The sequence below is a fragment of the Pinus tabuliformis genome, chromosome 9 (genome assembly GCF_031772625.1).
Source record: "Pinus tabuliformis cultivar Carrire ecotype Pingquan chromosome 9, CPIR1, whole genome shotgun sequence".
NCBI classification, from domain to species: Eukaryota; Viridiplantae; Streptophyta; class Pinopsida; order Pinales; family Pinaceae; genus Pinus; species Pinus tabuliformis.
This window is the reverse complement of record NC_142307.1, coordinates 405,420,970-405,431,432: the sequence shown is the minus strand read 5'-3', so window position 1 is coordinate 405,431,432 and position 10,463 is coordinate 405,420,970. Positions and strand designations below refer to the sequence as shown.

At 36.4% G+C, this 10,463-nt stretch overlaps 1 protein-coding gene across 1 annotated transcript; it reads left to right on the top strand.

Moving 5' to 3' along the window:
* Positions 1 to 5,897: 5,897 nt before the first annotated feature.
* On the top strand, positions 5,898 to 10,160 carry LOC149148868 (cyclin-dependent kinase B2-2-like). The gene is made up of 8 exons (XM_089441290.1): positions 5,898 to 6,335; positions 6,439 to 6,580; positions 6,695 to 6,756; positions 7,533 to 7,653; positions 7,757 to 7,850; positions 9,284 to 9,353; positions 9,556 to 9,694; positions 9,815 to 10,160. Exons 1-8 carry the CDS (start codon positions 6,124 to 6,126, stop codon positions 9,899 to 9,901), a joined length of 927 nt encoding a protein of 308 aa, XP_089297416.1. The 5' UTR covers positions 5,898 to 6,123; the 3' UTR covers positions 9,902 to 10,160.
* Positions 10,161 to 10,463: the final 303 nt, after the last annotated feature.

The window sequence follows — 10,463 nt, the reverse complement described above, 5'->3', positions numbered from 1 at the left end:
TCTCATTGGTGTGAAGTGGGTGTACAAAACAAAGTTGAATGAAAAATGTGAAATTGACAGATTTAAAGCAAAACTTGTAGCAAAAGGATTCTCACAACAACCAAGAATAGACTTTGAAGAAACATTTGATCCAGTATCCAGATACTGTAAGAGTAGTTCTAGCCACAACAACTCAGAACAAGTGGAAAGTATATCAGATGGACGTGAAATCAACCTTCCTGAATGGAATTCTAGAAGAAGAAATTTATGTGTAGCAACCTCCAGGAGATGAACTTGAGAGTAATGAAGAGAAAGTTTACAGGTGGAAGAAAGTGCTCTATGGACTAAAGCAAGCACCTAGAGCTTGGTATAGAAGAATCGATAGCTACATGATTAAGAATGGATTTTGCAAAAGCAACATTGAACCTACCTTATACACAAAGATAAATGAGCATGGAATGATTTTGATTGTTTGTTTATATGTTGATGACATCATTTTTACAGGTGATTTTGACATAGGTGAATTTAAAGTAGCCATGATGAAAGAATTTGAGATGACAGATCTTGGTCTCATGAAATATTTTCTTAGCATAGAAGTTGAGCAATCTGAAAAATGAATTTTTATTTGTCAAAATAAATATTCAAAGATTTATTGAAAAGATTCAGGATGGAAAATTGAAAACCTGTCCCTACACTAATTGCAATAGGTGCAAAGTTAAGCAAGGATGATGAAGGATTAGATGTCAATCCAACTTTATTCAAAAGATTGGTTGGTAGCCTCATGTATCTCACAGCTACAAGATCGGATATCATGCAAGGAGTGAGTTTGATTTCTAGATTTATGGAGACTCCAAAATACACACATTTGAGTGTAGGAAAAAGAATTATGAGATACATAGCAGGAACTAGAGATTGTGGCATTATGTATGCAAGCAATAAAAAAGAAGGATTTGATTGGATACACAGATAGCGATTTACAGTAGTTTGGATGATAGAAAGAGCACTTTTGGTTTTGTATTCCACCTTGGTTCAGGTGTGATTTCATGGTCATTTAAGAAGTAGCCCATTGTGACACTTTCATTAGCAGAAGCAGAATATGTAGTAGCAACATAAACAAAATGTCAATCAGTGTGGTTAAGAAGAGTATTCGATGGACTCAAGTAAAAACAACAAGGACCAACAATAATATATTGTGACAACACCTCAGCAATTGCACTATCCAAGAATAGTGTGTTTCATCAAAAGAGCAAGCATATTGATATTAGATATAACTTTATTAGAGAACTTGTGAGCAATGAAGAAGTTCACTTGAAGCCTTGTATGTTGGCTCCTCGTTAATTGCAGTGTACAAGGTCAACACTCCCATGTGTTTCGTGGCCTGTGCTTAAATCTAGCGATGTGTCTGTTTACTAATAGAAGCAGAATATGTAGTAGCAACATAAACAAAATGTGAATCAGCGTGGTTAAGAAGAGTATTCGATGGACTCAAGTAAAAAAAACAAGGACCAACAATAATATATTGTGAAAACACCTCAGCGATTGCACTATCCAAGAATAGTGTGTTTCATCAAAAGAGCAAGCATATTGATATTAGATATAACTTTATTAGAGAACTTGTGAGCAATGAAGAAGTTCAAGCCTTGTATGTTGGCTCCTCGTTAATTGCAATATAGAAGGTCAACACTCCCATGTGTTTCGTGGCATGTGCTTAAATCTAGCGATGTGTCTGTTTACTAATACCTGTGGGTTTTGGTGTAATGGCAATCATGACCCCAACAAGTGGTATCAGAGCCATAGGCCTTGAGTTCAAAACACACTGGGCTCGCATTGGGGGGGAGATTGTTGGCTCCCCTACTTCTTCCTCTGTGAAGTAGGGAACGCTGTCATCCTTTTGTTTTGTGGGCCTACCCATTTTTCCTTTTTAGTACCTTTTTACCCAAGGGTATATGTCCTACAAGTGTCAAGTTTTATAGCATGATTGACATCTGAATGTTATATTTTCATAATCCATAAGTTGGGTCCAGTAGAAGTTTTTATGTTTAAGTTGAATGCAATCAAGAAACCTTTACTTAGGTCTATTTTTATATAGATTTTGGTCAAGGTAAATAACTCTTTCTTTGTGTGTCCATATTTTTGAATGAGCCCTAAGTGTTCCCTATTTAAGGATCTTATGATGCCAAAAGAGAAGGAGAAGATTTGGTAACCTCACCCATAAGACGAGAGAAAGATTGATAACCTCACCCATAGTCACATGTTGAGAACACCAACACCATTGTTGCATCAAAATCGTTGAACCAAAAAACAACAAAAAAAACCCTACATTTCCCCAAAACCAAAAATGATAATTAGGGTCCTATGATATTATTTTAATCCCATTATTTCACTTTTGTGAGTGCCATCTAAAACTTATCATTAGTATTCATGCTTATTCAATATCTATCGTAAAAACAATCTTAAATAAAGAGTTATGAACATTTTTAATTTATAATTTTTTTATTAAGTATATTATTATTATTTTTTTAACATATAAATTGGTTTAACTTATTCAAATACCTAAAAACACAATAAAATTTTGTAGCTTTATTAATAGAGACATAGAGACATAATTTGCCTCATAGAAACACATGAGCATGAAGGGTGCAAGACACCTTTGTTTGAAGGATACTGGAAGATGGCAGTGTGGAACAAGGCAGCAGGGAATGGCAAAGGGCATGGGGGTATCACGGTTTTAGTAAGGGAGAAAGAAGGTCGTCTCATTCAGTTAGAAAAAGAAGACTCAAATAAGCAATTCATTTGGTTCAAAATATCAGAAAATGGAAACCACATCAGAATTGCAGCATGCTGTTTTGCGCCACAGGTCTCAAAAATCTACAAAGGTAGAGGGCTTGACCACAAAGATCCATTTGCAGCTTTAAAAGCGGATATTGCAACATATTCTCAGCTAGGTGAAGTCCTTATAGTGGGTGATTTCACTGCTAGGACTGCAAGTGAGCAAGCTAGCATTCTTTGTTGTAAAGATGATTGTGACCCTATTTGGCTTACAGAAGAAAGCAATCATCAGTGGGAAAGAATTTCAGAGGACAAGGGCTGCAATCTCTTTGGTGAACAATTGCTTACTCTATGTGGGGCCTTTCATTTAGTCATTTGTAATGGCTTGACTAGATGGGCAAAGTCCGGTAATTTCACTTGCAATACTTACAATGGAGCAAGTGTGGTAGATTATGTAATTTGCTCGCATGGTTTGTGTGAGAAAATGGACGAAGTTCTGGTTGGAGATCAGCTGTGGGATTTGAAATCAGATCACAAGCCAATTTATTTATGTTTCTCTTGGATTGGAAAGAAACAATTAGAGTCAAAAATTCAGCATGTCCAACAAAATCTCCCACAGGGCATAATTCTTTTGACCCCAAAAAATTGTAATACCTTCAAAATGACGTTAGAGAGGCTCTTTGAGAAGGAGAAAATTACAATTCACAGCCTTCATAGTCATGAATTAACACATTTAATTCAGTGCGCACTTGCAAAGTGAAAAAGAACAAAAATTAAGAAGTATGAAACAAATTGCTTTCCGGTTAATGCTTGGTTTGACGAGGAATGCAAAAAGGCAAGGAGAATCTGGAAAGAGTCAAACAAGGACAACATAAAGCTCAAATCTTACAAGCATTTATTAAGCAAGAAAAAGGCTGATTTCATGGTTTCAAGGAGGGAAGAACTAATCTTCCTTGGGAAAAATAATCCCAAATTATTTTGGAAGGAGCTCCAACCGAAAAAGATACAAATTGGAAATAATATTACAGCTTCTAAATGGTTTGACTATGCAAGACAACTCTATGAGCAGGTTCCCAAGGTTGACTCTCCCCCCTTGGTCAACACGGATACTAAGCTCTTCACGGTACAAGAGGTAGAGATGGGTATCAAGAAGTTGGGTGTTGGAAAAGCAAAAGACTTAGCTGAGCTCCAAGCAGAATATCTAAAGTGGGGCTCAAAGATCCTTGCACCTCACATTACAAAAATCTTCAACAACATCATACAACAAGGGCTCCCCACAAATTGGACAACTACTCTGGCAATACCTCTTTTCAAGAGCGGTGACATCAATAATCCCTCCAATTATAGGACCATCATGATAAACCCTTTGTTTGCAAAGCTATTTGGAAGCATGCTAGAAAACAAAATTAGCAAGTGGCCAGAAGAAAGAAATAAGCGTGCTAAAGGGCAAGCAGGTTTTAGACCTAAGCATTCAACAGTTGATCATTGCATAACTTTAAGGCACATCATTGAAAAAGTTTGGGAGAATAAGGAAGAATTCTTTTGTTGCTTTTTTGATTTCAGAAAAGCGTTTGACTCGGTTCCTAGGGATAAACTTTGGAAAAGAATGGAGGAACTTGGGGTTCCTAAACATTTGAGAGCAGCTGTGCATAGGCTGTATGAAGAGGTGAAAGTCAAAATTAGAACTTCGGCATACATTTCTGAAAGTTTTAGAAGCAATATCGGGGTCAAGCAAGGTTGTCCACTGTCTCCTACCCTTTTTGGTTTATATATCGACAAGCTTGAGGAGTGATTAAATTCGCAAGGGGGTGATGGTATCTATTTGTGCAAGTTTGTTATGAGGCTTCTTTTGTATGCATATGACCTTATTCTAATTGCTAAATCGACGCTTGGTCTGCAAGAGCACTTACTATCCCTTGAGCATTTTTGTAGAAGTGTGGGGATGCAAGTCAATATCAGCAAAACGAAAGTAGTGGTCTTCTCTAAGAAAAGAAAACATAACCAACATAAGTTCTACTTTGAAGGCAACATTCTGGAAGAAGTTGCGGAATACAAATACCTCGGAGTTGACTTCAACAAAAATCTAAGCTGGAATGGTTGTAGAAAGAAAAGAACTTTGGGGGGTTGGAAAGCATTTTATGCTTTTCAAAATAGGTGTAGAGAGGCAGAGTTATGGGACTGGAAGACCACTCAAACTCTTTTTGGGCTTCTAGTGATTCCAGTGATTCTATATGGTTGTGAACTGTGGGCTAGCAGTACTTCCGACATGCAGTGGAGACAAATTGAGAAAATTCAGAAGCGTTTGATTACAAACAAATTTAAGATTAAAAGTGCAGTGCCTTATGATATCTTGTTAAGTGAAACATGGGCTGCTCCTATTGAAGCAATTGCTATGGTGCGAGTCATAAGTTATTTAAAAAAAATTGAGCAAATGGAAGAGGGTAGATGGCCTAAGGTTGTCTTTAATGATAGATTGTGCAAGAGCAAAAAAACTTGGATGCAACAAAATAACAAATGGTTTAGTAAATGGGATATTTGCTTGAACGCGTGCCCCATAAATAGCAAAGAGATAAAAGCTTTTGTTATGGAAAAGTTCCACAAACGTACTTGGTAGAACGAGCTAGGAAGAAAGAAAAATTACTATATTGAAGTGTTTAATCCCACTCATAATCATCAACCAAAAGCATACATAGAGGCCAATATCTCTTGGAGAGCCAAAATTCTTATTGCTCAGTTAAGGACTAATTTTCATCAACTCCGTTGTGAAACAGGGCGTTGGAAAAGGCCAAAGGAAGTGTGGGAGGAAAGGGTATGCATTTTTTGTTCTTCCGGAAAAGTGGAAACAGAAAAACATTTCATTTTAGAATGTGAGGCCTTCAAAGACAACAGGGAAAGTTATGCAGATACGCTGGCAGCTAGCTCTTGGGATAATCTATTTAACGAGGGGTTTGTCGAGTTTGTCGAGAAGACGGGAGCATTTATTGTGAAGCTTCACAAAAAAAAAGGCCGAATACATCAAGCAGATGAAAAAGCAATCTGTCCCATAGGCTATCTTTAGCCTTGTGGACATTAAAATAATTTCTTTCTTTCTTTCTTAAAGCAAAATCTTTATCATTCTAAAACAAAATATTTATCATTCCCAAATTTCAAACTGAAATAAAACACATGTAAGGTTACAGCCGTGAAATCCATAAACTCCTCGCAGTAATGAATAATATTTGTATTTCAGGAACCAAAACACGCCATGGATGACATGGCTACAGGAAAGCGAAGGCGAAGAGTCACCCCTAAGGGCCTTTAAAAGCGTGCTTTCACCCTGCTCCGCCATAGTTTGAAGGGAAAATCAGCTTATAGTTTTCAATTTTTAGCAGTAACATGAATCTTGATAACACTCCGAAGTATAGTAGGTGCCTGTTGTTAGAAGATGATGTGGAAGGAAATATTTATAAGGGCATAAAGCGAGGAACTCAGGAGGAAGTGATTCTCAAGGTCGTTTACACTGACTATGATCAAGGCATTCCTCCCACTTATATCAGAGAGATATCAATTTTACGGATGCTGTCGGACAGTGCCTGCAACATAGTCAAGTATAACTATTTTATTATTTTTAGCAGAATTCGCTCACTAATTCATTCAGGACCGGGGATGTTAATTTCAGTTTGCTCGTTTTGTCGACATCTATGTCTGTAGGTTGCGAGATGTGGAACGCCGTAAGTGTGTAACTGGCAATTTTCGCCTTCATATGGTATTTGACGATATGAAGTCGAATCTCTATTTATTTATCAAAAGATATCGGGAGCGGTCGCTCACAATACCGCCCCTGGTTATCAAGGTGCGGCGAGGCGATTTTGTCGATTTCTGCATGGAGATTTGAAGCTTTAACCGAACCTGTGGGATTGTATGTGAAAACTGTAGTTTTGAGGGTTAACGGTGTGATATTTTACAGAAAATTATGTACGAGCTGGTGAAAGGCGTTGCTTCTATGCACTGCCATGGCGTCATCCACAGGTTATCTAGTCTTTTTAAAATCTTTATTGAAGCTGCCACTATGAATTTGTGTGTACCTGTTAAAGCTTTACAGTGGATTTGTCTAAGAACTTCCTTATATTGAATTTGGCTCTTTTAAACTTTAAAATTAAGTATTAAAGCAAATTCGACTCGGTTCTTCTCGGCTCTTTAAAACTTAAAAACTAAAAATATGTTGTAAAGGTAAAATTGTCTCGTCTCTCGTCTCTTTTATCATATTTACGGAAGCTCTTACAGAGAATTTGTCCTGGCCCTTTAAAAACCTTATATTATTATAACGGTTAATTTGTAAAATTATTACTTTGGTGAATTTGTCCGGCTCTTAAAACCCTTACATTATTACCGGTAAATTTACTTGTATATTTTGTTCAGGTCTTTAAAACCTACATTTGTTTTTATAGTGAATCTATCTGTACTCGTTATTTTTTTGTTGCATTGAATTTGAATTAATCTGGCATTATCCTGTTGGCTCTTCAAAAGGGCCATCATATTAACCCAAATCTGGATTCGGAAAGGGTCATTCTTAACTCTTCGGTTATCGGAGAACCGGCCGCAAAGTCTACGGTTGAGTTTGCGGCTGTCCCTTTCGATTCTACAATGTAGTTACAGTCAAGAAGTTATTATAATTGCAGCCAGTGAATTTGCTTGTGATTATTATGATTGTGAATTTATCTGACATTATTATCATGACACTTACAATGAATTTGTCTGACATTATTATCATGCCACTTACGATGAATTTGTCTGCCATTTTGCAGAAACCTGACTCCCAAGGCTATATGGATGGAAACGGCGGCCGAGGAATTTGTGTCACTGAAGATCGCAAGGTTTTGTCTTGGAAGAGCTACCGATTTATCTAGCCAGGCTTATACGAACGGGGTAAAGAGCCGATTGAATAAGAATGCTTATTGCAGTTAAAAGGATAAAAATACCGGTATTTATTCATGAATATCATTTAATAACAAATCGAGCATTCTTGCAGGTAGGGGTGTTTTGGTACAGATCTCCGGAACTGCTCTTGGGTCAGGATACCTACTCTCTTTCTGTTGACATGTGGAATGTCGGCTGCATTTTTGGTACATTTCTCTGGCCATTACTAGGTTTTTCTCAGATATCTTTGTGTTTTTTTTAAATGTACTTTTAAATTTTTCTTTTGAAACTTAGCCAACTTTTTAGGTGGAAGATTTTACTTTATTCACTTTGTTATAGGAAATTTTACGGGAAGGTAAGTCTTACGTGAATTCAGTTGGTTCAAGGTAGATTTTTTTTGGTTGGGTATGGAAACTTTAACTAAGGCTTAATAAAACACATGAAATAATTCATGAACAGAGTAAAAAGAAAAAGGGTTGCAGTAAATTTATTCATGAAAACCACATGCAATCATAACATATTCTTGATTATTGTGATTTACATATTAATGGGATGGGGTTGCGAAGTAAATATCTGTAAATCTGTAAAACTGGTTTTCATGCACCTACCAATATCTGAACTTGCAAGTGTTGTGAAGTGTGAGCAAGAGTTGTGGATTAAATGTTTGCCCATATCTATTTATTAAAATTCATGAAATATCTTAAACTATCTGCTGTGTTGCGAAATGATCAGCTATGTACTTCTAAGTTCTGCTCTGACATTAATCCTTTAGCTTGCAAACAAAATTGCAACCGTGAAAAAGTTCACTGGGCAAACATGGTGTTTGTTATTGTGTTTAAGGCGGTGATCGAGATTATTATTTCCAACACACTTTTCCTTAGAACGAATAAATCCAACGGAGGTTCCAAAAATCTCATTTTCCTTTCTTGTACCGGAATGGATTGGATTTTGTCTTTTTGAATCCAAATTACGTCATTCATGCTGCAACATAGAAGCAAGCATCTCTTTCTTGATTCAACTTGTCTTTGTTATACTGTTTTTATTTCAACTTGTGTGTTTCATGCTGCTTTTGGATACCCGGCATCCTTATCCAAATATTCGGCCATGAGACGGCCATGGGCTCCCATATTCGTCTGATTGCTGGACATTCAGGGAATGAACCATCGAAATAAGCTCAGAGCTTAAAACCATGACATGACATTGAAGCAAGAAAATCATCATGTATGTGCCCCTTGCAATAACATTTCCAGGCTGCCATGACTTTCTTAGGAGGGTGTGACAACTCTATCCCCTCGGATTATGGTTTTTGGTCGCTCTGCTTTTTAGCTCTTATACTCATGCAAGTCCCTAGAGCATGTCAAACGGCTCCAACGGATGTCTAAACCCATATAAAAGAATGGACCTTTCTTAGGAGGGTGTGACAACTCTATCCCCTCGGATTATGGTTTTTGGTCGCTCTGCTTTTTAGCTCTTATACTCATGCAAGTCCCTAGAGCATGTCAAACGGCTCCAACGGATGTCTAAACCCATATAAAAGAATGGACCTTTTTAAGATACAGTTTGACTATCTAACATTTTTATAATTTTATTTTTAATATATTTATTAGATATATTTACCTTCTATTTTGTATTGAATTAGCTGAATTGTATAGAAGGAAGGCTCTCTTTATGGGATGGAAAGATTTCGAGATTCTTAAGGAGATCTTCAGGTAAGCTTCAAGTCCTCTTCTAACCGTTTTTCATCATATTTCTGGAGTCACGGATATTTTGGGAAGTTTTTATGTTGTAAAAGATTGTTGATACAGAGTGAAAGGGAGCGGACATCGGTTACTACTGAAATTTGAATTTGTCTACCAATGTTTTTAAATGGTCTCCAAGAGTTAAAAGCATTTTTATTCTTTATTTTTAAAGCTTACTCGGAACTCCAAATGAAGAAGTTTGGCCGGGAGTTTCACAACTCAGTTATTGGCATCCTTTTCCTCAATGGGAGGCCTGTGATCTCAGAACCAAAGTCCCGGATTTAGATGATGATGCTTTCGATTTGTTATCGGTAACTCGTCTCATTGATTCAAATGAGCTTAATCTTGTCAAATAATTATTAGTTCTATTTCATTTTTATAAATGTGTAGGAGCTTTTTCTAAACAAATGTATGTTTTGTTATTACTGCAGAAACTGCTGGTATGTGACCCTTCGAAGAGAATCTCTGCCAAGCGTGCTCTGTTGCATCCTTATTTCTCTGAGTTGAGTAAAGCATAGCTACACAGTATTTTTAGAATGTGTCCCTCTCCAACATTTAAAATTGAACGGGTAGATGCAAAACATAGTTTGAGTGGGTTTCCACTGTTCGAAGGTAATGAATACTAAGTATAAAATGTCGATGTAGCAGTACTAGTCTTGAAACTACGTGAACATGTGAAAGAAAATATGGTTTGATGGTTGAGTGGACCGTCTTTTGTCGGTTAAAGTTGTTTTAATTCATGTGATACATTTGTTAATTTATTATTACAAGTTTGTTATTATAAGTTTGAAGGGTTTTTTTTAAGATTGTGCTGTGAATTGTGAATTCCATTAGTTTTCATATGTAAAATATAAAAGGTTTGGTTATATTTTTATAAAAATATTGAAATTTTCAATGATTATATATAATATTCATAATTTGTTTTTGGTGATTTTAAAGCAGAATAAGGTTTGGTTATCTTATTTTATTAATTCCCTAATCGTAATCACATCAGTTTTTTTGACCTCCTATATGACTACCTTAAGGAGGAGAATTCTAAGTCCTCTTAGAAGAAGAAACTCATATGCATTAACTATCACA